This window comes from Nelumbo nucifera, chromosome 2 (assembly GCF_055504915.1).
Source record: "Nelumbo nucifera cultivar China Antique chromosome 2, China Antique-T2T, whole genome shotgun sequence".
Classification (NCBI taxonomy): domain Eukaryota; kingdom Viridiplantae; phylum Streptophyta; class Magnoliopsida; order Proteales; family Nelumbonaceae; genus Nelumbo; species Nelumbo nucifera.
Window position 1 is genome coordinate 61,191,490 of NC_142650.1, and position 27,391 is coordinate 61,218,880.

The following is a 27,391-nucleotide window of genomic DNA, read 5'->3' on the forward strand; positions in this document are numbered from 1 at the left end:
GCATTCCTCTCCAACAAAGAAATGAGTTCGGAGGGAATCGCCAACACCAACAGACGCCGTCCGGACTGGGCAGTGGCATGTAGCGAACAACAGATCACTGCCCCTACAGCCGCAATTATTTCCAAGGATCAGCGCACGGAGGATGAAACTGTAGAGTCTCCTCCTTTGGCCGGGGACGATGTCACGAACATTATAGTAGAACCCGCAGAATGCGCTCCTTTGACGGAGACAGGTGGGCTTGGCAATGTTGCTGGGGCTTTACCGAAGGCCTTGGCTCGGCGTGGACATAAAGCTATGGTTGCGGCACCACAGTAATGGTAACTATACAGAAATCCAAGAAACAGGAGTGTGCAAGAGATGTAAGGTGGAGGGGCAGGATATAGAGGTAATTTTCTTCCAAGCTTATACTGATGGCATAGATTTTGTGTTCATGGACAGCCCTATGTTTCGTAATATTGAGGAAAATATATATGGGGAAGGCCGAGAGGATATTCTAAAACGCATGGGTCCCTTCGGTAAGGCTGCTCTTGAGGTTCCTTTCTGTAAGGATACCCGGTGCGTTCCTGTGAACCACAACATAGCACACCGGGGCCGTGATCCAGTACGTGATTTTTGTTATGTGGATCTTCCACAAAACTACTTCAAACTATATGACCCAGGAGGTAGGGAACACTTCAATGGCCTTGTGGCTGGCCTGAGTGCAGCAGAGCGGGTGGTCACTGTAAGCCATGGTTACGACTGGGAGCTGGAAACTAAAGAAGGTGGCGGGGGTCTGCATCAAATAGTCCAGCGTTATGCACTGAGAGACGGGGCAGTCCCTGTTGTTCATACTGTTGGTGGACTAAGAAATAGCGTGCATCCGTTTGATCCATTCGCAGAGTCCCAAGCCATGTATCCTGAACACGAGCTTGAGGACAAGCTCGTAGTCCGAGAGGGGTGTAATGTTATGGGCACACCATCCGGCAATGCACTGCGGAGCAATCATAGGCAGCAGCACGCACGGCAAGCCACACAGCAGTAGGCACCGCCTGGCAGCGCCGCACAGCAGCACGCACCGATAGCGCGCAACGCGCACCGCCAGGCAGCAGTGCACACCACATGGCGGCACGCACCGCACACCCACCCGGCACCATGGCACGCAGCACGCACCGCCAGGCAGCAGCGCACACCGCACGCACTGCACGACAGCACGCACCGCGCACACGCCGGCACCGCACGGCAACGACACCATGAGCCGCGCGCACGCACTGCGCGGCAGCAGCACTGCGCGCACGCACCGCGTGGCAGCGGCACCATGAGCCGCGCGCACGCACCCGGCAGCAGCAGCAGCAGAGCAGGGCCCACACGACAGCTCATAGGGGTGGGCCCACCCTTATCTGGACACGTCAAGCCAACTCGCCGCCAGCCTACCTTATCCCTTATCTTTATCTTTATCTTTATCTTTATCTTAAGTAAGAGTGGGTTACCATTAGGAGTAGGTAATTAGGAGTTTGAGTTCAAATTGGAGTTTGAGTTTAATTAGGAATTCCCTTCTGTAATCTCCTATTTAAGGAGCTACAAATTGAAATAAAGCATTCAGTTTTCCAGCCAAGAAAATAGTGAGGAGAGTTCGGGTGGTCTCTTGGACAAATCACCCATTCAGTTTCTGCAATAGGGTCTGCACGCGAGGGAAGGCACAAGGGGAAGCAGGGCTTCCGCACCGTGGACCGGCCCGTGACGGGATCCTACGCGCGGGACCATAACAAAACCACCTAATCACCACTGACTTCATAACATTGGGCCACAGAAACCTGATGGTCACTCAGCCTATACAACCTTGGGCACATTTCACACAACTTCCCAGACCCACTCCAGTCATCCTCCCAGAACCTCACTCCGGATCCAACTCCAAACTAACCAGGCCTATGAAATCCTGATTAAAACTCATTATACCCTTCCAAACACTCACCCCATAGGAGTTTTGGTATTCAATAGAATGAATCAACCCCCACCCCAAAGAGCTTCCTTTATATTAGAATATATACAATTAAGGAATACCCTTACAAGGTAGAAAGAGAAAAAAGAATAAAGAAAAAAAAAAGAACAAGTACAAAGTACAACAGGGATTATACTAATAAGAACTCTATCACATACCTTTTCTAAGATGCTACCATAGTCATCTTCAGTATTGCTAGAAAATTCCATTGATCCCACATTACTAGTGAGCCAACCAAGAAGTGCTTCACAAAGATGCTTTTCACTAAGGAAAATTGCAAATAGTTAGTCTGTTGAAACTCTTATGTAAATAAGTCAAGCTACTATAAAGAACAGAAACTAACCTGTCCACTGTTAGATGAGGGTGTTCTATGCAAGAACATAACAGGTTAAAAGGGACATAAGAAAAAGAGCTACATGACACAGCCCACATCTGCAGGATAAACTACCACATATCAGCTTCTATTATTGGAAAAGAAGAAATAAAATTAACACAACATTGAATGTATTAAATTGAAGAAGATCATGCAAAGTCTAACAAAAGTATATAAATGGGCCATTTAACTAAATCAGATAACAATAACTAAAAAGAGCAGAATTACCTTTGAAAAAAGCCTGGAAATGTAAAAAGAAAATAATTTACTAACATAAAAACAAATTTTGCAGATGAAAATTTCTAGCATTTCCACCTTGACGAATGCTGAGTCTGGACTTGTGTGGGATTTTAGTTTTGGAAAGCCTAAGAGATAGTGAGATTTCATCAGTGGCAGAGCTTCTTGAGTGTCTTAATGGAGCCTTCACTGATTTCTTCCCTCCAGATAGCAGAATCTGGATGATGGACCCTTCTGGGAAATTCTCATGTGCTTCCTTCTTCAATGGCCTTTCTTCCTCCCCTAACCCAAGCATTTTGTTTCCAGTTAAGGCAGTGCAGAAAAGACTAATTCCACCCAAGAGGCCAAGATTAGAGCTTTCTATTGGGAGGTTTTCACCTTAAATTAACACTTGGGATATATTTAAAGGAAAAGAAAGGGTTGGTATCTATCTCCTAATATGTGTCTCTTATGCACAACAAGCTTTGAAGAATGAGAGATTCACACTCCATTTCCCTAAGACCCTTTCTGAACTTAAAAGTCCCTATTTAATCCTGAGACAGAGAAAACCACAAACTTAGATATGGGTTCAGATTTGTAATTGGATACTGCATAAAGAACAGGAAATTGGATCTTTGGTGGAAGTTCACCTATCTAGAGGTCCTCCCAGAACAAGACTTTTAGTCCAGTAGACGATCAAGACTACAATCAGCCTTGAACCCTAACAGATTTCAGGTTAGGAAAAGTAGAAGAAAAGAAGAGAAAGGGAGAAAAGAGAGGAGAAGAACTGGAGAAACAAAGGTTGAAAGAAGGGACAGATTCAAAATAATCTGCCGCCGCCACTCTCTTAGTATTTATAGGTTATGTTCAGTACATAGGGAAAACGACAGATCTGCCCTTAGTACTTACATGACAAATAAAGCAAATAAAAAACTGAAATAAATAACAACTGAAAAAACAAACTGACCACCAACTGACACTACCATGACTGAAACAAATAATTACACATACTGTCCTACGAACACAGTGGGGACCACAGCTGTGGGGCCCACATCAGTGTTCTCTACACTCCCCTCAAGTTGGGAATAGATATTAATCATTCCCAACTTGGATAGGTCTGCCTCTAACTTCTTCCTTGGTACTGCCTTGGTGAGGATATCTGCGAGCTGCATGTTGGATGTGATATACGGGAGACACTTCTTGTGATGAGACCCTCTCTCGCACAAAATGTCGATCAACTTCAATGTGTTTAGTTCTGTCATGCTGCACCAGATTGTGGGCTATATTAATAGCCGCCTGATTATCACAATACAGCATCAAGGGCTTCTCATAATCAATACCCAACTCTTCAAGTAATGATCTCAGCCATAGGATTTCAGCCACTCCGTTAGCCATTGACCTGTACTCAGCTTCAGCACTAGAGCGGGAAACAACACTCTGCTTCTTACTCCTCCAAGAGACAAGGTTACCTCCCACAAGGGCACAATATCCAGAGGTAGACCTCCTGTCATCAGCACTCCCAGCCCAATCGGCATCTGTATAGACCTCCACCTTCATGTGATTATTGTTCTTGAATAGTATACCTCTACCCGGGCATCTCTTCAAATATGCTAATATTCTCTCTGCCGCAAGAAGATGAGTAGTTCTAGGGGAATGCATGTACTGGCTGACAACATTAACAGCATAACTGATATCTGGTCGAGTGAGGCAGAGATATAGGAGCTTTCCAACCAACCGTTGGAACATAACTTTGTCTTCAAGAGGCTCCCCGCCCTCTGCACTAATCTTGTAATTCTGTTCAATGGGTGTATCAGCAGGCTTAACACCTAACTTTCCAGTTTCTGTCAACAGATCCAAAACATATTTTCTCTGAGAGATAAAGATCTCTTGTTTAGATCTAGCAACCTCAATACCCAAAAAATACCGTAGTGTACCAAGATCTTTCACCTCAAACTCTTGATGAAGGAGCTGTTTGAGGGACTCAATCTCACTACTATTATTTCCTGTCACTACAATATCATCCACATACACAGCAAGCAGGGTCAGAGAGGAGTCCACCCTCTTAATGAACAGTGTATGATCTGACTGGGCCTGTACATAACCGAATTTTCCAAGGGCTAGTCTGAATCTATCAAACCAGACTGCTTCAAACCATACAATGCCTTGTTCAGTCGGAAAACCTTCTTACCTGTCTCTGTATCATAGAATCCAGGAGGCAATTGCATGTAGACCTCTTCCTGTAAGTCTCCATTCAGAAAAACATTTTTAACATCCATCTGGAACAGGGGCCAAGAATGACTTGCTGCAAGGGATAACAGAACTCGGATGGTGGTCATCTTGGCTACTGGGGCAAAGGTCTCCAAGTAGTCTATACCATAAGTCTGGGTGAACCCCTTTGCAACCAGCTGGGCTTTGTACCTTTCAATGGAGTCATCAGCATTATGCTTCACAGTACCCATCTACATCCAACCGGTTTCTTTCCTTTGGGTAGGTCAACTAGCGCCCAAGTATTATTTTTCAACAGGGCATCCATTTCAACTTACATTGCATCTTTCCACTCTGGAACTGATAAGGCTTCTTGCATTGTTCTTGGAATAGGGACATTGGCAATGGAAGTGAGATAGGACTGGTAAGAGGGAGATAGGCGATCATAGGATAAAAACTAGGAAATGCAGTGAGTTGTAGATGTGGTGCAATGTCGTTTCCCTTTGCGGACGGCAATAGGGAGATCAAGGTCATCCGCAGGAGGTAAAGGAACAGTGGAAGGTGTCTCAGTGGGCCCTGGGACTGTAATACCTGGATCTGGAGCCGCAGAAGGAACTGGACCTGGCCTGGACTACCGATGACTGGGATCAACCTGCCTGCATCGCCTGTGATAGACTCTCAATTCCTGATCCCTCTGACCACCCTCACCATTACAGCCTTCATCACCCAATGGAATAGGTAAAGGAACAGCCCCACTTCCACTGCGCTCCCCCCGAGGAAAAAGACCCAAATCCCCACTCTCACTACTCTCCCCCTAAAGAGAAACCCTAGGATAAAAGGGTGTCTCCTCAAAGAAGGTGGCATCCATGGAGACAAACTTCTTCCCCGAAACAGGATCATAGCAGCAATAACCCTTTTGAGCTTGTGCATAGCCGAGGAAAATGCATTTGGAGGCCTTAGGGTCAAACTTGGAATGATGGGGCCCGAGAAGCTGAACGAAACAGGTACAACCGAAGGTTTTAAGGGGAATGGTAAACAACTCCTCGTATGGGTATAGAAGGGAAAAAGGGGTTTTCATATCAAGGACCCGGGAAGGAACCCGATTAATGAGATATACTGCCGTGAGGATGGCATCACCCCAGAAGCGAATAGGTACATTAGAGGTAAACATAATGCTTCTAGCCACCTCCAAGATGTGCCTATTCTTCATTTCGGCAACTCCATTCTGCTGTGGTGTATGAGGGCAAGTGCTCTAGTGAATAACTCCATGATGGAGGTAAGAGGTCAATGGATTAGCAAAGTATTCATTTGTATTATCAGATCTAAGAACTTTGATCTTGGCCCCAAACTGGGTTAGAATCATCTGATGGAAGTTTTGGGTCAGAGCAGGAACCTCATCTCGAGAATGCATAAAGTAGACCCAAGAAAAACGGGTATGGTCATCAACAAATAACAGAAAATATCTATACCCACCTATAGAAGGGATGTGATATGGCCCCCAAACATCAATATGCACAATATCAAAAGAATAATTACTCCTTTTATTACTCAAAGAATAAGATGTTCTACAATGTTTGACAAGCTCACAACTCTCACATCTCAACTTTGACAACTCAACAGACTCAAATAAAGCAGGAAACAGACTCTTCAAGGACTGAAAAGATAAATGACCTAATCGGTTATGCCAAAGCATAACCGGACTCACAAACTGAGAACCAAAGGACTTCTTCTCCACTGGCTCTTCCCAACGAGAACTCTCTCCGAGCAGATAGATCCCATTCGTCTCACGGCCAGTCCCAATCACCTTCCTCGTCTCCAAGTCCTGAAAAACACACCGGTCAAAGAAAAAGGTTACTGAACAGTTCATATGTTTGGTAATACTACTGACTGAAAGCAGGTTAGTATCACGCTTAGGAACATGCAAGACCGAAGATAAAGAGATAGTATCCAATAACTTGATGTCACCCTTGCCAGAAATGGGAACAAGAGAGCCATCAGCAATGGATACTCTATCTCTACCGGAGGACAAGTGATAAGTAGTGAACAATGATGGCAAGCTAGTCATATGGTCGGATGCACCTGAATCTATTACCCAACAATGTTCAATATTACCTGGAACTGAAGCATGGTAAGCTGAGGCTCGAGTACCTGAATGTGCAAAGGCAAATGTGGCAGGGGTCGTTGGTGAATGAGATGGCTGAGCTAAACTCCCAACTTCCTTTTCCAACTGTATTAGGGCAGCCCGAACTGCAGCTAAGGTCTCTAGGGGTGTGCCTTTTGTGCCTGACGAGGATGCTGAATCAGTATTCACAGCCACATGAGCATTACCCTTCTTATTTCTCAGTTTTGTTGGGACCAAATGAGGATGCAGCTTCCAACAAGTATCTTTTGTGTGCTTGGGTTTCTTGCAATGCTCACATACCAGGTCCCGTTTATCTTCCTTCTTCCTGTCCCTTCCTGGATCACCCCCTGACTTAGGTTTAACAGCTGTCAGGGCTGGGGAAAGAGGCAGAGGTTGCATCATGACTTTCCGCCTAGTCTCTTCACTATGCACCAGGGAGTATGCTTGAGAGAGGGTCACACTATCTCTGGTCAGTATCTGTTGCCGCACAATGTCATACTCTGAATTCAGGCCAGCTAGAAATTCAAACACCCTATTTGTCTCGACTTGCTTTCAGTGAGTTTGTGCATCTCTGGGACTCTCTCACTCAGGGGTCTCTAGGTGATCAATCTCATGCCATAGGGATTTCAAGGTAGAGAAGTAGACAGAAACTGGTTTCTCTCCTTGTTTAAGACTATTCACTTCACACTTCAGTTCATAGGCTCTGGCAACATTAAGGGGTTGGGAATAGGTTTCTTTCATAACATCCCATATCTCCTTGGCTGTCTTGGCCCATAAGTAATTTCGGCTGATATGTGGCTGCATAGAATTACACAGCCATGCCATAACCAAGTAGTTTTCTTGAACCCACTTGGTGTACATCGGGTCCTCCTTGGAAGGTTCTTTCACATCTCCCAAGAGGTAGCCCAGTTTTCCCCTTCCCCCAATAGCCATCATGGCTGATTGGGCCCATTCCAAGTAGTTTGACCCGTCAAATCTCACAGTTGTAATCTGAAACCCAGTTTCAGATATACTACCATAACTGTTGTTCCCAAGACTACCTTCTCCCTGATTTTTAAACTCTATCTTTGGTCAAGAACCAGTAGGTACGAACTGTTAGGGTCACTACAACAGAAAACAGCACTTGGGCAGTCGATCACAATCAGAAATCAGTATGGAATCAATGCAGGTCTGATCTGAAACAAATCTGTAATCACGGTATATGCATGAAACTAGTGCAGGTCTGATCTGAAACCAATCGGCAACCACAATATATGCATGAAACCAGTATAAATCTGATCTGAAACCAATCGGCAATCACAGTACCAAGCAGTTCGTACAAGTTTTCACCCCCTAAAAGAGCTTGAAACCAAAAAACAGGTCTAAAACCAGCTTAGAGAGCAATCTGAGATGCTGGAACAGAATTAGGGTTTCAATCGTAGGTCTGAAATAAGTGCTCAGCCGCACTTTCCAAGCAGTCCGTACAGTTAGGTTTTGTCGTAGGGTCAATGTGAAACCCAAAAACTGATCACCTCTGGGAAAAAACCCTAAAACAAGCACTTTCCAAGAGGATAACAAGAGTTCGGCCCAACAGAAAGGTTTGCCGCAAGGTTAATATCAAACCCTAGAACTGAGAGAAAACCCTAAAACAGTTCGGCCGCTCCTTCTAGATAGGTCCAACCTATCTTGACTGATAGCAGTCTCTAGAAAATAAATAAGACTTACCCAGAGAATGCTGTTCACTACCTTCCAAGGTTGCCTGAACCCTAGCCTTCTCTGATTCTTCCTGATTACCAACACTCTGCAAGCGTGGCAAGTCTTCAACAGCTGCGAACCTCTTCTGGTAACCTCCAAGAATCAGCCAACGTATACTTCTTCATAAACTTCCAACCCTAGATGGTTCTCATGTGGTCGGCTGGACTAGACTCACATGAGAAACCCTAGATAGATAGGCTCTGATACCAAGTAGACGATCAAGACTACAATCAGCCTTGAACCCTAATAGATTTCAGATTAGGAAAAGTAGAAGAAAAGAAGAGAAAGGGAGAAAAGAGAGGAGAAGAACTAGAGAAACAAAGGTTGAAAGAAGGGACAGATTCAGAATAATCTGCCGCCGCCACTCTCTTAGTATTTATAGGTTATGTTCAGTACATAGGGAAAACGACAGATCTGCCCTTAGTACTTACATGACAAATAAAGCAAATAAATAACTGAAATAACAAACTGACCACCAACTGACACTACCATGACTGAAACAAATAATTACACATACTGTCCTACGAACACAGTGGGGACCACAGCTGTGGGGTCCACATCAGTGTTCTCTACAAGTCCATTCCCTACATCATAGCATATAAGGTTAAGACTTAAGAAATAAAGGGCATACTTCATGTATTGCTTACCAAGGAGAGGCTGAAGTTTCATTGGGGCTACCTTGCATCCCAGCCGTTGTCCAACTGTCCACATATGCTTTCAATAACCCTGTGCCAAAGCATTTCTCTTTCTAAGGGAAATCTCCACAACTACTTTCTTAGAAGAGCTAAATTCTTCTAGCCTAAGTTTCCTATCCCAAGCCCACCCTTCTCTTTAGACCTATTAACTTGTTCCCATTTTGCCAAGTGATCTTTCTTCTCATCCCCCAATTCCCATAAAAAATCCCTCGTAAGCTTTTCTAACTACCCAACTATTTTAATTGGGATAAGGAAAGTAGACAGAAAATAGATAGGAAGATAGCCACAGTGGCCTTGATTAAGGTTATCCTCCCTCCCATTGAGATATAACTTCTTTTCCAAAGTGCCAGTATTTTAGCAAATCTCTCCACCATAGGTTTCCAGAAGCTATCTGATCTTGGATTTCCACATAAGGGGAGTCCTAAGTACTCCAAGGGCCAACTTTTGGCTTCACAACCTAATATCTCCACTATTCCACAGATTTCCTCCTCTTGCACATTTATATCCACAATACAACTATTCCTCAAATTAACCCTTAAATTAGATAAGTTCCCAAAAGAGCTAATAAGTTCCTTAAAATTTCTAAGGGAAACAGGGCTGCCATCATCACAAAATAGGATTAGGCTAAATTGTAAATGAAATCTTTTTGGGGTCAATTCCTTTTTTCTAGGGAGTGGACCTGTGTACTTTTTTATCAATAATAAAAGCAATTTCATTAATAATAAGCAATCAAGTACAAAGAAAAAGGGGAGAGATAAACTCTCTTAGCTCTCCCCAAGGAAGATTCAAGTTGCAACATAGCCCAAAACAAATTGTTCCTTCCCACTCCTTGTTTAGCCAATGTGTCAACAAATGCATTGGCATCTCTTCTCACCCAATTGAATGTCACCTCCACCCCCTATAATAACCTCATAGCTTTCCTTTTCTCATAGATGTAGCACCACCATCCATCCTCCTCATCCTTTCAAAGCCAATTTACCACCAGATTCAAGTCTCCTTCAATTGACAGCTTTCGGGTATTCAATTCCTTAGCCTTTTGAATCCTTTCTAATTCAGCCAGAATTTCAACCCTCAATGAATCACCTATTCCAATTGGGCCTGAACAGACCACAATGACTTTTCCCTCCTCATTTCTAAAGACTCCTCCAATGCTAGACGGATCCAGATTACCTTCACTACCTTCCATTAAAGTTACGCTTAATGACTCCTTCATATGGTGGGGACCAACAAGGCCAAACAGCGTCCTTAATGGGAGAGGAATCAACTACCTCTGTCAATTTCCTCATCAAATCACCTCCAGGAATGTCTTTAAAGAGGTCCAAGGTCTTCACCTAATGGACCACTCTAATAGTGATGGCTTCAATAATAGCATCCCTACCTTTTTATCAAGAAAAAATCTCTGGTTTCTTTCTTCCAAAATTGTCCAGCAAACTACAGCCCTTGTACACCTCTACAACATTCTTCTCTTCTTCTTTGGCCACCTTAAAAAAGTAGGAGCAAATAGACTTTGTACATTAGACAAAGGGTTCCACCTACACCCAAACAAAGAGAGAAACCAATCCCAAATTGAAGAAAAAGGGGCAGGAGATTAATAAGTGATAGCAATTCTCACCATTAACCTGGCAAAGAGCGCACCATTGGGGGGGGGATAGGCACCAGCTAGGTCTTTTTCTTTACAGTAAGTCAAGGTATTGATTCTTTCCAGATACACTTCCCAACAGAAACCACCCACTCTAGGCGGAATAGGTTTACTCCAGATGTCTTTTACCGGAAAAGACAATCCATGACTATCACTTAGCTGAATAAGGGATGATAAAAATGAATCACAGGTAAAGGTATCAAAAGAAGATGGAGTCCAAACACTCCTATCACTGCTTCAAGATACTGAACCTGCGCCTACCCCTTCAATGGGAGGAGTCCATACCCTGGACCTATGTACTATCTAAATCTATATTAATGAAAGTTACCATTTCCTATCCAAAATAATAATAATAATAAAGGATGGAGGTCTTGGAATAAGGAAAATAAAGATTTTTAATAAGGCATTGTTAAGGAAGTGGCTCTAAAGATTTAGGGAGTAAAGAAATTAATTATGGAGAAAGGTGATGTCATGCAAGTATGGTGTTACAAATTTTGGGTGGGAATCAAAGGAGGTGAAATCATTGTATGGGGTTTTTGTTTGGAAGGGAATTATGAGCTTTCAATCAACTTTCTTAAACTATATATCCTTTAAGGTGGGAAATAGAGCTAACATAAAATTTTAGGAGAATGATTGGTCAGGTTATTGGCAGATTTTGTGAATTATGCTCAAGACTCTTCAGGCTTAGTCAGAAAAATGTGCCAATTGCTGATCTCTATAATGTGAATCAAGGAAAAGTAGAGCGGTGCCCTAAATATAGAAGGCCCCTTCTTGAGTGGGAGGTAGAGGAATCTGTAGAGCTGTTGGCAAAATCACAAATGGTGGAGATCTAGGTAGAGAGAAGTGATATTAAGTGGTGGAAAGAAAGTAGGAATTGTGTATTCTCGATAAATCTTTTATAATTTATTGGCAAGAAGTCAGGTTGAAAAATCGGATATCAAAGGGGTCTGGGGGAATCCAATTCCTCCAAGGATGGAGTCTTTTGCTTGGTTGGTGGATTTGGACAGAATTCTTACTCAAGATTATATAAAAGGCAAGGGAATTCAATTGGCAAGGAGACGCTATCTATGCATGGCTGAAGAGGAGGATATGATGTAGATCCTAGGGTAGTTCCCTAGGTACCATAGCCATATTTCCTTAATAATTATTCATAATTTTCATAAGAAAAGTATAGGGTTCATGTTAAAGTATAGAAAATCAACATATTCATGAGAAGAAAAAAAATAAGGAAAAGAAAATTCAAAAAATATAGGGGCTGAACCCTTATTTTTGTTATAGGAAAAGAAAAGAAAAAGTAGTAGTAGTAGTAGTAGTAGTAGAAGTAGTAGTAGAACTGTAGTGGTAGAAAATGTGTTGATTAGACAAAATTTTAAGTTCTTCCTTACTTATTGGTTCAGGTTTTAGAGTCTTTGAGGGTTCAATACAGCATTTAGCAATGTTTGTATTGATTAAATCCTAACAAATAAGAAAATAATAAAACAAATTAGTATACAAACACACAAAATGAATATTTTAGTTTAATAGTGCCTATTTTATAATTATAATGTCAGAAAATAAAGAATAAAAAAGTATTTTACAATACATAGTACAAAACTGCTTGGCAATTAAGCGAGGCGAGCCTCAAAGGGCGCCTTGTCGCCTAGGCGCCCTTTGAGGCTCACCTAAAGAAATATCTTTAGCCTTTTTGGCATTAATATGTGGAGCCCAAGATTGCCTAAAGAAATCTTTTCAATTTGAGATCTGACATTTGATTGATGATTCAAGATGGCTTGGGGCTTTTGTATATTTGTATATAATGTGCAGGGTTCTTTTTTTATCAATTTGTGTGTGTCATCCTTGTGCAGGATTCTTTTTTTGCTTGGACCACAAAGCCTGCAACTTATATATTTAGTTTTCTATTAATAAATCTTTATCTTTTGCTATAAAAAAAAAAAAATTGTATATAACCCATTATATCACTTTGTTCTAATTTCAGCAAATGTAGTTCAGTTAAATATATATGCTCCAGCCCCCAGCATGTAATACTAAGAACATTTTCAAAGTGAATAGCAAGTATACTTAAGCCACCCACACTGCCATAGTTTTTAATAAGAAAATACGAATTGAAATGGTTCATTTCTTAGATAAGAGATAAATAGAAGTCATGTACCCACAAAGTTCCTTGCAAAATAGCCTGTGCATAGTTCTGCAAGAAAATCAATTGCTGCAACACATTTCCATTTCCAGCGATCAGAAAAATGCCTCAAGGTTGAAGATATACCAGAATCCATAAATATCATTCTTGCGCTAATTGTACCATTACATGCCACAAAAATTAGAGAAGACCTCACCATGGTCTAATCCAAAGTTCCAAATTTCAATTATGGAATCCAATGGTATTTGTACTGAAGAAAGCCCCTTAGTAGATGTTGTCCTACAAAACCATGTCTTGCATTCCAACAAGAGATCATCCAGTCCAAAAAACAAAGCACCCTGAAAAATTGTATGCAAGCATTTTTTCAGAATCATAAATTACAACAACCCAAGTTGATTTAGAAATATATAATGTCATAGTTGTGTGTCAGAATTCATGGACTTAACAACCAACCATCTAAAATCTAGATGTTATCATTTGATGAGGATGTAAGGGTCTTCCTTCGATGTAAGATGACTGTTAGAGTTAGCCGAATAAGGGTAGATTAGTCAGCTCACCTTGGTTAAGTTATGAGCTTATGTGGCAGTCTTATTAGAGGTTCTCTGTCCCATACTTAAGTAGGGGCAGTTTAGTCCTTGTACATTTAATTAGAGCCTAATCACTATTAAGAGGTCGACTGATAGGGTTTAGCTATCAGGTTCGACAGTTCTTTCATCTTCTTCTTCTTCTCCTCTTCTTTCTTCTTCTCCTTACTGGTTCGGACTACTGTAGCAACAGTAGAAACATGGTATCAGAGCAAGGTTCGTGACCTGTTTCAGTTCGTGACAACTTCAGTTCGTGCTTCAGTTCTCTCCTTTTCTTCTCTGGGCTGTCAATGGAGAAAAGTGGTTCGTCCCAAGCCTGAAACATCTCAGCTCTTTTTTTTTTTCTGGTGCGCAGAACCTCCTTTCCTAAGAAAACAACTTCAGCAGTGAATGGTTGGCTGAAGCTCTCAAACGAAGGTTGGTTATCTCTTCTCTTTGTGCTGTTGGTATTTCTGAGTTGAAAATCTTCAAGAACTTGAGAGGACTGATCAGAACCTAGAGAACTAGGTTGGTTGTTGCCCTGGTTCTTGGAAAAATTCCAAGAACAGGCTGTGTTTACAGTGACCAAATGGTGTAAGGGCTGCTGCTGGTGGCCGAATGGTATAGGGGCTACTGTAGGTGGCCGAATGGTGCAAGGTGTAATGCAATGGTACTAGTTGAGTTCTTGTTGGTCTTGTGGTGCCCTCTTAAAAGCGTTAAAGCAGGTCTGTATTGTGTGTGACAGCTATGGCTGTGTGGTGGTGCTTGTGATGCACAAACTCTGTTGAGTAGTTGTAAGAGAGCTTGCATGTGGTTAGTAAGTGCTGAATTAATGTCGGTGTAGTCTGTGTTTTTTTGTGAAATCAGTAGTGGTGTGGATAAGAACAAAGGCGTGTGTATCTGTCATTGTGTTTAGGGACTGCTGTAGGTTCTGGAACATCAAACTCTTGACAGCAGCACTTAGTTGGTGATTGGGAAGTCAGATTAGAGGCAGCATTGAAAGAGTATCATGGCAGCAATGGGAGATGGCTGTAGTGATCAGAAACCTAGTGTGGTGGTTTCCTCTAACTATTTAGGTGTACAGATGACCTCAATTAAACTGAATGGTGAGAACTATGTTCCATGGGCCAAGTCGGTGGAAGTTTTTCTCAAGGCAAAGAGAAAAGTGAAGCATGTGAAAGAAGATAAACCACCGGCTGACTCTCCAGGGTTTGATGATTGGGAACAGGAGGATGCTCAAATCATGACATGGCTATGGAACAGTATGGAACCCAAAATAAGTGCCAACTTCATGTTCTTAGATACAGCTAAGGACATATGGGAACATGCCAAGAAGCTGTATTCTGGGCAAGATAATACTACAAGGGTATATCAGCTCTATCAGGAGTACTTTGGTCTACAACAAGGAAATAAAACCCTAGAAGAGTACTATGCCAGTATGAAGAACCTCAGAAATGAACTCAATGTCTATCATCCTCTCACTCCAGATGTTAAGGTTCAGCAACAACAGAGGGAACAACTAAATGTCACAAGGTTCTTAGTGGGGTTGAAATCAGAGTATGAACCAGTTAGGGCCCAAATATTGGGGGGCTCTACCCTTCCTACACTTGAGGAAGTGTTTGCTCGGCTTCGCAGGATTTCTTTGGGACAGACAGAGAATCCCACACAGTCTGATAGATCAGCTTTTGTGACAGCCAGAGGAGGTGGACGTGGTATGAAAGGGGGAGGACATGCCTCCCGAGGAGGTCGTGGTGGTTCCATATTTGGCCGTGGTGGTGGTCGTGACTCAGGGGGAGGCCGTGGCAAAGAAAAAGGCAGCTCTACAAGGAAGTGTACCCACTGTGGCAGGGAAGGACATTCGGTAAATTTCTGTTATGATCTCCATGGCCGCCCTCCCTCTAAATGGGCCAATCATGCTGTTGCTGGTGGGGTTGATGTCAGTGATAATCAACAGGCAGACCTAACTCCTTCCACATCTACATCTGTTTCCGGAAGTGAGATGGTGAGTGTATCGCGTGATGAGTATGAGCGGTTCCTTCAGTCCACTTCACAACACACTACTGCTACTCTTGCCCACTCAGGTATAGCTTGCCTGTCATCTAAAACCTCTCCTTGGATTATTGATTCTGGAGCCTCTGATCACATGACCGGGACTCCAGGTGTGTTCTCTTCTCTCTCTGAAACTTCCACATCTCAAACTGTTAGCCTTGCCAATGGTTCCTCCTCTCCCATCTGTGGTGTTGGCAATGTTGACATGGCTTCTCTTTCTTTATCATCTGTTCTATATGTTCCTAAGTTTCCATTCAATCTTATGTCTGTTAGTAAATTAACCAAGACTCTTAACTGTTCTGTTACTTTTTTCCCTTCCTCTTGTGTTTTTCAGGATCTCAGGACGGGGAAGAAGATTGGTGGGGGGCATGAAGCTGGTGGATTGTATTATCTTGACGGTGGTGAATCGTCAGTTGCACTTCAGACTTCACTCACTCCTCTACAGTGGCATTGTCGACTGAGACATCCTTCTCTCAAGGCACTCAAGATACTAGTTCCGTCTTTGAGTCATTTGTCAGTGTTACAGTGTGAGTCGTGTCAGTTTGGGAAACATCGTCGTGTTTCCTTCAGTCCTAGAGTTGAAAGTCGTATGTTGAGTCCTTTTGCTTTGGTTCATTCAGATGTTTGGGGCCCGATCAAAATAGAGTCTTATAATGGTTACAAGTATTTTGTCACTTTTATTGATGATTGTTCAAGAATGACATGGATTTATTTAATGAAAGAAATGAGTGAATTATTTTCCATTTTTCAAAAATTCCATGCTGAAATACGTACACAATTTGGTGTTCCAATCAAAGTTCTTCGTTCAGATAATGGTCGTGAATATTTTCTTACTTCCTTTCAACAGTATTTAGAACAGCATGGCATCATTCATCAAACTTCATGTGCATCCACTCCTCAACAAAATGGGGTGGATGAACGGAAGAACCGTCATCTCCTTGAAACGGCTTGGTCTATTCTTCATCATATGAGTGTTCCTAAGCGGTTTTGGAGTGATGTTGTACTTACTGCGTGTTTCCTCATTAATCGGATGCCCTCCTTTATTCTTCATGGTCGGTCTCCCTTCTCTATCTTGTTCCCCACCTTGTCTCCCTTTCCATTAACACCTCGTATCTTTGGCTGTGTGTGCTTTGTTCACAATCTGAGTCCTGGAATAAACAAGTTGGATGCACGCTCCATTAAGTGTGTCTTTCTTGGCTACTCTCGGACTCAAAAAGGGTACAAGTGTTACAACCACATTACTCGAAAGTGCTATGTCTGTCCTGATGTCACCTTTTTTGAATCTGTTCCCTTCTTCTCAGGAACTGAAGCATCTTCGTCTCCACCTTTACTTCCTCTTCCTCTTCCGGTCAGTGATCCCGTTCCGGGTGTTCCTGTTGGAGTTAACTCGTCACCTCATCCAGTGCAGATCCCTACTGAACGACCACCAATTCGGAAAGTGTATACACGTCGAATGACACCGGCCCCTCCTCCAGCTTCTACCTTGTCCGCGGATCCTGTCGTTGCTCCTGTTGCTGAACCCTCAAGACTTGATCTACCCATTGCCTTACGGAAAGGTAAACGTAGTTCTACTCTCCATCCCATTTCCAATTTTGTTTCAGTATCTCGCCTTTCCGCCTCACATCGCCAGTTTGTTTCACTATTGTCATTTATTTCCATACCTAACAATGTCCAAGAGGCTCTTAGCTCACCTGGGTGGAGGCAGGCAATGGAGGAGGAACTCTCTGCTCTTCAGCATACTCACACGTGGGAGCTCACTACTCTTCCTCCTGGTAAGCATGTTGTGGGTTGTAAATGGGTGTATACTATTAAATAGTTGCCCGATGGTAGTGTGGAGCGTCTGAAAGCCAGACTTGTTGCTAAAGGTTATTCACAGTTGTATGGAGTGGACTATATGGAGACCTTCTCTCTAGTGGCTAAGATTAGCTCTGTCCGTGTGTTAATTTCCCTGGCAGTTATGTATGATTGGCCCCTATTTCAACTTGACATAAAAAATGCCTTCCTTCATGGTGACCTTATAGAGGAGGTATATATGGAGCAACCACCTGGGTTTGTTGCTCAGGGGGAGGCTGGTAAGGTGTGCAGACTGAAAAAGGCAATTTATGGGTTGAAACAATCGCCTCGTGCTTGGTTCGGAAAGTTTAGTTAAGTGGTGAAGAATTTTGGAATGAAACAATGTCAGGTTGATCACTCAGTGTTCAGCTATGACTCAGGAGCTGGAAAGATTCTATTAGTGGTCTATGTGGATGATATTGTCATAACTGGCAGTGACAAATTGGGGATCGACAAACTAAAGGTCTTTCTGTAAAATCATTTTCAAACAAAAGACCTTGGGACATTGAAGTATTTCTTGGGTATAGAAGTTGCTAGATCAAGACAAGGTGTAAACCTGTGCCAAAGAAAATATGTTCTCGATCTATTGAACGAAACAGGACTGTTAGGTGCAAAACCGGCTGAGACTCCTATGGAACCAAATGTTAAGTTGAGCAGTGATACAGGGGAAATATTTGATGATCCTAGAAGGTATAGACGACTAGTGGGGAAGCTGAACTATTTGACTATCACGAGACCAGACATCTCCTTTGCAGTCAGTGTGGTGAGCCAATTTATGCAGAACCCTCGTATATCTCACTGGGATGCAGTTCTTAGAATTGTAAGATATCTGAAGGGAGCTTCGGGCCGTGGGCTATTGTATAAACCAGGAGGAAAACTTGAAGTAGTTGGGTACACAGATGCAGATTGGGCGGGCTCTGTGTCTGATAGAAGATCTACTACAGGTTACTGCACATTTCTTGGAGGAAATCTTGTGACGTGGAAGAGTAAAAAAGCAGACGGTTGTGGCTAGAAGCAGTGCTGAAGCCGAGTACAGAGCCATGGCACACACTACATGTGAATAGTGTGGTTGAGGAATCTCCTACAAGAAATTGGGTTCCACATGGATAAACCTATGAAGTTGTACTGTGACAATCAAGCTGCGCTCCATATCTCATCCAACCCTGTTTTTCATGAGAGAACAAAGCACATAGAGATTGATTGCCACTTTGTGAGGGAAAAGGTTCTTACTGGAGAGATAAGCACAGAACATGTAGGCTCAGGTGATCAGTGGGCAGATTTGTTTACAAAAGCCTTAAGCTCAGGGAGAGTGAACTATATATGTAACAAGCTAGGATTATAATGACATATATTCTCCAGCTTGAGGGGGAGTGTTAGAGTTAGCCGAATAAGGGTAGATTAGTCAACTCACCTTGGTTAAGTTATGAGCTTATGTGGCAGTCTTATTAGAGGTTCTCTGTCCCATACTTAAGTAGGGGCAGTTCAGTCCTTGTACATTTAATTAGAGCCTAATCACTATTAAGAGGTCAACTGATAGGGTTTAGCTATCAGGTTCAACAGTTCTTTCATCTTCTTCTTCTTCTCCTCTTCTTTCTTCTTCTCCTTACTGGTTCCGACTACTGTAGCAACAGTAGAAACAATGACAAACTTCATTTCTACTTTATTCAGTTATTTAGGCAACCACAGTTTTGACTAGATCAATCACCCACATGAACTTATTTGTAATTGTAATCAGTTCAATTTAATGATGTACTCAAGATCCTTTGGGATGAGAATCAATACATCAAAGACACCTTGTACCTCATTTCTCTTGAGAGTATCAACTCTCACTCTCACTTCCTGGTTTAATTAGATGTGCCAACATCTAAAGTCACATAGTAGCAGCAAGTTCTAGATTGAATATTAAAACCTGGTCATCATTCAAGAATAGGGAAAATCTCAGTTTCAAAAAACAGGAACCAAAATCAAGCTTTTTTTTCTCTGTTTTCCTGATTTTGTTGTCAAAAACTGACAATATTTTATTGATATAGGATGAATGTGGTACATAAGGCTACATAAGCTGTATAAACCTTTAAGATATAGAGAGATCCAGCCCCTTGCTGTTCATCCCAATTCCCAGAAAACAGATTCGAGTACAACCTCATTTTTACTCTAAGAGATATTCACCCGAAACTATATTTTGTCCACTTACTCCTTGTTGAGCTAGAGAGTTAGCAGTTTGAGGAACCTAATTAAAAACTGTGTCCAGTTCATTATCCAAACTTCTTTCTATAGTAAATGAAAAACTATATTGAAATGAAAGCAAGTACATCACAGGTTTTGAGGCCCAAATCAAAATACTAACACCATACTACAGATAATAATAGCATATATAAGCAGCTTTCAAAATACAAAAATGAAGGATTAAATGAAAATTAAGTTTGTGGACAAATACCTTGGAAAAAAGAGGTTTTAAAATAAGCATAATAAAACAGAACATATGCAACGAAAATTTAATAATAATAGGAGTGCAATACAAGGTGCACTTAGGATTAGAGACCAAGAGATAACTCAATGTGACCTTTTTTATGTTACCTTCGTTCAATAATTCATAGCATGGGGGAGATCGAGGAAGATGTTGCTCATACATGAGAGCAGGATGGGCAAAACAAAAAGGTGCATTCAGAGTCTTATATGAAAAGTGAATACCACTTAGATTAAAAGGAAAATTCTATAAAACCATTGCAAGGCCAGCATTGTTGTATGGAGCACATTGTTGGTCAATCAAAGAACAACATGTCCATATTAGTGTGACAGAAATGTATATGCTGAGATGGATGAGTGGAAAACTAGAAAGGAAATCATTCAAAGGGACCTAGGAGTAGCTCCAATAGGTGATAAAATGAGAGAAAGTTGGCTTACATGGTTCAGTCATGTGCATAGAAGATTACCTTACAGCACCCATAAGAAAAAGCTATCAGTTAGAAGTTGAAGGGGCTAGAAGGGCTAGAGGCAGACCAAAAAGGACTTGGATCAAAGTAGTAAGAAATTATTCGAGTGCTCAAAATTTAGCAATCCATATGGTTTTAAACAGAATGGAATGGAAAAATAGGATTCATGTAGCTGACCCCATATAGTTGGGATTAGGCTTAGATGATGATGATTATGATGACCCTACTTTTGTCCGGCAACCAAGTTTGACTCTATATTAGAAGGTTAAGATTTTTTAAAAGATCAATCAACGTCTCCCCATCCCAGACATGATACCATTTCCAAATAGTATATATGTATGATGTGTTATTTCCTTGCAGAGAAATGGGAGGTTAAAGATACATGGAAAAATCTCAACACTCAGGACAAACTTATCAATAAAAGCAATGAGAAATTGTCTCCATTCAGAAACATCAAAATGATTACATGCTGAGAAACATATAAGCCAAAGCAAGGAAAACTGAAAAGAATAATTCTTACCTCCAAAAGTGGAAGGAAATTGTTGAATGACAGATCCAGGGGACAACCATATATGAACTTCAGAACATTGACAGTTGTTTCCAAGTTCCAATAGACTGAAACATGATCTAAACAAGATTCACTGTAGGAATGAAAACATAAATGAGAAAAATTCTTTTCTGTATAAACCACACATTTCGAAGTTGTATATGTTGAAGATATGTGGCGGTGTTAAGTTACTTATCAGGGAAAAAAAGATATGTGGTGGTGTTGTAATATAATAAAAGGGTGAAGCAACCTAATTTTCTACAGAAAAATAATGGAAAATGATTTTAGGGATGCCCAAACTTCTGGTGTGTATATATATCCTGGGATTGTATTCAATTCAAAAACGCAACTGTTAGCGTGCTCTAATCCAAAAGGTTTCGAGACTGCACTGACAGTCAAATAATGGTTAGCATTTTCGTCATCTCCAGGTGTTCAAATCAACAGTAATGACATAATGAGAAAAGGGAAATGGTAACAAAACAAGTTCTCTTAGCTAGGTAAATGTTATTAGAATCTCAATCCTTGTAAGCTTATTAATGAAATAGCCAGCAACAATGATGTAAGAGTTTCAACAAAAAGACATGAAAAAAAGAGCTGATCAAACTCCCAATGTTACAGTGAAGAGGAAAACAGCATATTATCATAATTATTCAATAAATTACCTGAAACTCCCAACAAGGAGACCACTAAAATAGGTTGAATGTTGAATGAGCCTGAGTATCAAAAGTTACAACAAATAAAGTGCCAATCATAAGTTTCTGCAAACTCCACCAAATAATTAGATAAATAGAAAGCTGAATAAATGCTCACCTGCTTCTCTCTGCTTTAACTTTGATGCTTTCATGGCTGAGAATTAAAGGGAGGTTCCAGGTACATATATCTGAGGTTGAAATGAAAATCTCCTTCTGTGTAGTCTCCGCACCGATCACGAGAGGATCTTTCAACTCCAGAACCACGAAATTGTCCTTTGAGGTTGAAGCCATGGACGCAAAACCCCAACAGAACGCTTTGAAAGCAAGTCTAAATCTTCTTATTCGAAGTTTCTGCACCTAGGGAAGAAGCAAAGCTCTGTGTAGGAAGAATTGAAAGCACAAATCGGATACGCTCGCCATTTCAGGATAGAATCGGGGATGCACCGATGCAGAGTACAGACGCTGACGCATCACACGGCGGAGATGGAGAGACCGGATCTGCTCCTCGCGCCTCACACCGACCTCACAGGCACATCCAACCATATATTGGGAGCATCTCCCGTAGTTATTGCATTATTATTCACGGGATGTTCTCAACGCATTGGTGAGATGTGCATGTGAGGTCGGTGTGCGGCGCCCTGTGTATAGAGCAGATCCCAATTCGGAGATGAAGAGCCAAACCTCTAAATTTTTTAATTTCTAGCAGAACCTGCGATGTACGGAAAAATCTGAAAGATTTAATAATTTTATTTTTTATTTAATGTTGATTTATAAAAATAATTATTGTTAATTGAATATGAACAAATGTTTTTTAATAAATTTAGTTTTATTAATAATTTATAGTAATTTTAATAATTTTTTTTCTTTTTATTATTTTTAAATAAAATTTTGGTTAACTTTAAATAAATAAAAAAAATTACAAAAACTAACATGTTTATTAATTCCACTAATAATTAACAATTATATAGGAATGGCAACGGGGTGGGTTCAGGGCAAGGCACCCCATCCCTTTCCCTGCCCCATAGTCAATACACTTTATCTCATCCCCGCCCCGTCCCTAGTGTTACACAGGTTTACGGCAAAGTAACCACTCCTCAATGTCTGGCAAGTTTAGGGGCAAGGCACCCCACTCCTCATCAAGGATGGAGAATCCTCGAATTTCCCTGCCCCATCCCAGTATTGGGCGGGTTCAAGTTGAGGTGTAAATTGGGTTGTGCTGGGTCGGCACAACACAACCTGCATGTGGCCCGCACAAAGTGCGAGTCGTGCCATGCTGGCCCACGAGGCATCCCAGGCCATGCCTCCCTCCTCTATGATAATTTGGGGGGGTCGATTTTGCACAACCCGTGTTGTGCCATGGGTTGGGTTGCGCCTTGGGCCAGGCCATGCCGCACACCAAGCCAAGCTCAAGGCAAGGCACCCGCTCACTGTCCAAGGTATTTAAAATTAGACCGGATAGGGATTCGTTCTAGGTCGAACGGTTTGACTGTTCGGCCCGAACGGATGACCTACTTTCACAAAAAAATTAGAAAAACAAAAAAAGGACAAAAACTGTTGTCCAAGTTGACAGTTCGACCGCCCAGGTTAGCAGTTCGCTAACCAAATAAATAGTTTTTGGACAAAAAGTGGTTTTGAGGTGAAACGATGTTCGGTTCCCAATTTTTTCGGTCAAACCATCTGGTTTGATCTAGTTTTGAAAATACTGTCCCCGTCAACCCAATATTCAATTTGATGATAGAAATTATCAAAATGATACATTGAGTATCAACCACATGGTAAATTTCTATTATTGTTGATTGAAAGATTTAATAAATTTCCATTCAGTCATACCACAATCCCCATCCTCGACCCCAACCTCGATCCGGGAATCCTATTAATCCTCGTCCCCGCCCCATCCCGCCAAAACAATGCCCATCCCCAGCCCCGTTGGGTCTGGGAAGTCAGGTCCCCATCGGGGATGGGGAAATTGTCATCCCTAAAAGTGTGTTCTAATAAATGACCCTAATAGAAACACATAAGAGTATACAATTGTTTTATATTTTTAACTTCTTAAATAATTAATAATTATTCATATTTTATATACTACTTTTAATAAATGTTTTATAATACAAAAATAACAATAATTAATTTTGGTTAGGTTTATTTATCAATCTGATGAAACCAACCAACCCAATTAACTTGACCCGAGTTGGTCAGTTTTCTAGTATTTTAGGTTGGCTTTGGTTCAAAAATTTCCCATATCGACCAAATTGGATCAGTTCCACTTTAGCCATTTGTAAACCGATCAAAACCGAATGACCTAACCATGGACATAATCACACTATAAATTTTAAATATAATTTTTAATATGAAAAAGTGGGAATTTTCCCATATTTCATAGTCTAACATGTTTTATATCACACTATAATTTTTAAAATTAAATTAAATTTTTAAGTTTAAATCTTTTGAACAGAGTGACCAAACCAATACAACTTGAGTGGGTCAGTTTTCACAAAAGGTTAGTCGGTTTCAACTAACCAACTTCCTAACCTAACCAGGTCAATTTGGTTGACCAAATAGCCTACGACCGCACTAAACCAACTCACGAACACTCATAATTTCATCTAAATTAATAGTCTTATCTCTATTAAATAACAATAGTTTAATCTCCAATAATTATTGAAAATTTATAGCAAAAATACACCATTATTGAAAATATATATAATGAAAACTACAATAATTACAAAAATACAATAAGTACTAAAAATATATTAACTTAGTCAATAAATAGTATAATCTCAAATAATAGTTTAATCTCTACTAAATATTAATCAATAACGTATAACATAAACACAATAAATACAGTAAGTACAATAAATTAAATTTAAAAATTTCAACAATAGTAATTTAATCTCCAATAATTATTGAAAATTAAACAACTAAACAAAATAAATTTATACATACCTATTGCAAATACATTTATCGCAAAAAATAAATATTAATTTTAGTATATATAATTATATAATAAATATAGATTAAGAGTTTTAAATTATTAATAATAAATATTTTTTGAAAGTTATTTTCTCAAATTATTACTTGATATAAGTGAAATTAATTATTTACAATATTATGTAAAATTAAAATTATTAAATTATTATTAATTTCAACATTATGTTATAATTATTTTTTGACTTTTTAGATTTTTTAATTTATTTTTAACTATTTAAAATATAGTTATGTTAAATATTTTGTTATTTAAAATATTTAGTTATTTAAATACTTAAATATTATGTAAAATATTTAAGTTTTAAAATATTAATTGAAATTAATTATCCATAAAATCATAATTTATACTATGATTACATAATTTCATTATTAAATTTGTAATGTATTAAATTTTTATTAATTTAACTATTATGTTATAATTATTCTTCTACTTTGAAGAAATTTTTTAAATTTATTACATAATTTCGTTATTTTAACCATTTAAAATCTATTTATGATAAATATTTAGTTATTTAAATATTTATATAATCTATAAAATATTTAACATTTTTTGTTATTTGAATTTTATTTATTTAAAGCTATTACATATTATTAATTATTTAAAAAACATTTAAATTGATAATTTAGAAAAACATAATTTAAATTGTTATTACATAATTTCGTGATATATTTTGTAAAAACATAAAATTATTTTTTGTGTTTTCAATAAATATTTTAAAGTTATTTTATAATTTTGTTAGAATATTTAAATAATTCTTAATTTTTTTAATCCAAACTTTCTTTAAATAGATATAGATAAAAAGTTGGAGAGAGGATAAATAGCAATTAGAGATAATTTAGGAGAGAAACTCTCTACTAAATTAGAGATAATTTTGGAGATAAATAGGAATTAGAGATAATTTAGAACATAAATAGGAATTAGAGATAATTTTGGAGAAAGTGGGGGAGGTAGTTTAGGAGTAATTTTAGGAGAAGAGATTATTTAGGTTATTGAGAAAATGCTTCTCATTGGTTTGTTTCAATAATGACATGGAATTAAAAATACAAAAAATTCAAAAAAAGGAAAAAAAAAGATAAATAGCTTCTCTCAAAGGAGAGACATGCTGACACGGCATGACCAGTTTTAATATATATATATTAGATTTTGTTTTTGGATAAATATTTATTTAAAATAAAGGATAAAATTAAAATATAAATAATATTTTAAGTATATTTTGATATACATAATACAAATAGTATTATAAAAAACATAAATAATGTTATAAGTTTAATATATGCACACATATTTAATATACTAGTCAGGACCCGTGCAATGCACGGTCTTTATTTATAAGCAAAATTCAATATGGAACTCTATGACATTTCTAATTGAATGGTGTCCATCTAAGTTTAATTCAAGTATTATTTTTTGGGGTTATGTCTACTTTATGTAATCATTATCTAAAATTGTGCTTTAGTGAGAGTGGCCAATTTCCTATTTTCTAGATAAATTTGTATTATTTTTATCTTAAAGCTAATTATTATTAATTAATTATTACTATTATTGTATTATTTTATGTAAAATTATAAAACAACATCCTATTATATCATTTCTATAAACCACATTTGTGTTTTGACCCTAACAAAGGCCTCCCCTATAGGTTTTAGAAAAAAAAAATGCATTGTTATTGTATTATCATACATAATTTAAAGTTTCAATTTTACCCTCTACTTATTTATTTTGCTAGACAACTTTCAAAATAAAGTAAAAAGGCTAAAGTAAAGTATAATGAACACATTATATCAACATTTTTTATTTGGAATGTTGACGAAAGGGAGGTATTTACAATTTTTTTCAAAACAATAGTAGAGATTTCTATTAAGGTTAAAACACTGGGGAGCTTCATAGAATTGCTAGAAAACCCAAGGAGGTTTTTATAATTTTCCTTATTTTTAAATGAAATTTAAATTGATTTTGAAATAATTAAGCTATATTTAAAATTAATATTTTTATTAATTTTTAAATTTAGTAAAAATGAATTTATTTAAATATATTAAGTTTTTATTAAATTTAAATTCCTTATGAAATTCAATTAACTATATAAATTTTTACTTTTAATTGGAACTTAAGTTGGTATATTGGTTGACAGTTTTGCATTAGTTTTATATTAATTTTAAATTGATATTAGTTTTTAATTTATCTTATTCCTTTTATTAATTAAATTATTTTTGTTATATTAATAAAAGTAGGTTTATAAATAATAATAGTTAATAATTAATTTTATTTGATTTAAGTAACATACTAAATTATTTTCATTATGGATAACTAATTTTTATTATTTTCAAATGGAATAAAAATGGATTATAATTTTAAATGGAAGTAGATTATTTAGCATAATAATATATCATTGAATATCTTAATTCCAATATAATTAATCTTTACTAATAATTATAGTTTAACGCAAACATATCTAATATGTATAAAATTATAGTTAAATTGAAATGGATAGATATAGATGAATTCATACACGTTTGGCACGTCTTTTTGTGTGGTCTTTCAACTGTTTACAAGTCGTGCAGACTACATCGTAGTCTTGTTCCGTTTGGTTCGCAGCAAATCTAGTCGCCAAAAGTCAGTGTGCCGAAAAGATGCGAGAAGGCCATTTTGGGCTGATTTCAGGAAGCTCTAAATGGAGCTTTTCGTGCCTTTCTTGCTTTAT

The 27,391-nt window shown here is 39.0% G+C and overlaps 1 protein-coding gene across 11 annotated transcripts in view; it reads right to left on the reverse strand.

Moving 5' to 3' along the window:
• The window catches only part of LOC104586925 (ubiquitin-protein ligase), a 108,085-nt gene extending 85,732 nt beyond the window's left edge, over positions 1-22,353 (reverse strand). For 4 of the 11 annotated variants that reach the window (XR_002022085.2, XR_002022086.2, XR_002022084.2 and 1 more), the window contains exons 1-7: positions 21,826-22,352; positions 21,678-21,728; positions 20,989-21,109; positions 13,290-13,431; positions 13,113-13,162; positions 2,319-2,407; positions 2,134-2,239 (exon numbers count right to left, since the gene is read on the reverse strand). Coding sequence is in view for 8 of the 11 variants with exons in the window: in XM_019195934.2 (XP_019051479.1) it covers positions 2,134-2,239; positions 2,319-2,407; positions 13,113-13,162; positions 13,290-13,431; positions 20,989-21,109; positions 21,678-21,728; positions 21,826-21,998 (732 nt within the window). In the remaining 3 variants the exon portion in view is untranslated. Of the gene's footprint in view, positions 1-2,133; positions 2,240-2,318; positions 2,408-13,108; positions 13,163-13,289; positions 13,432-20,988; positions 21,110-21,677; positions 21,729-21,825 lie in introns of all 11 variants that reach the window. The other 7 variants (XM_019195936.2, XM_019195935.2, XM_019195941.2 and 4 more) reach the window with 5 other exon arrangements.
• Positions 22,354-27,391: the final 5,038 nt, after the last annotated feature.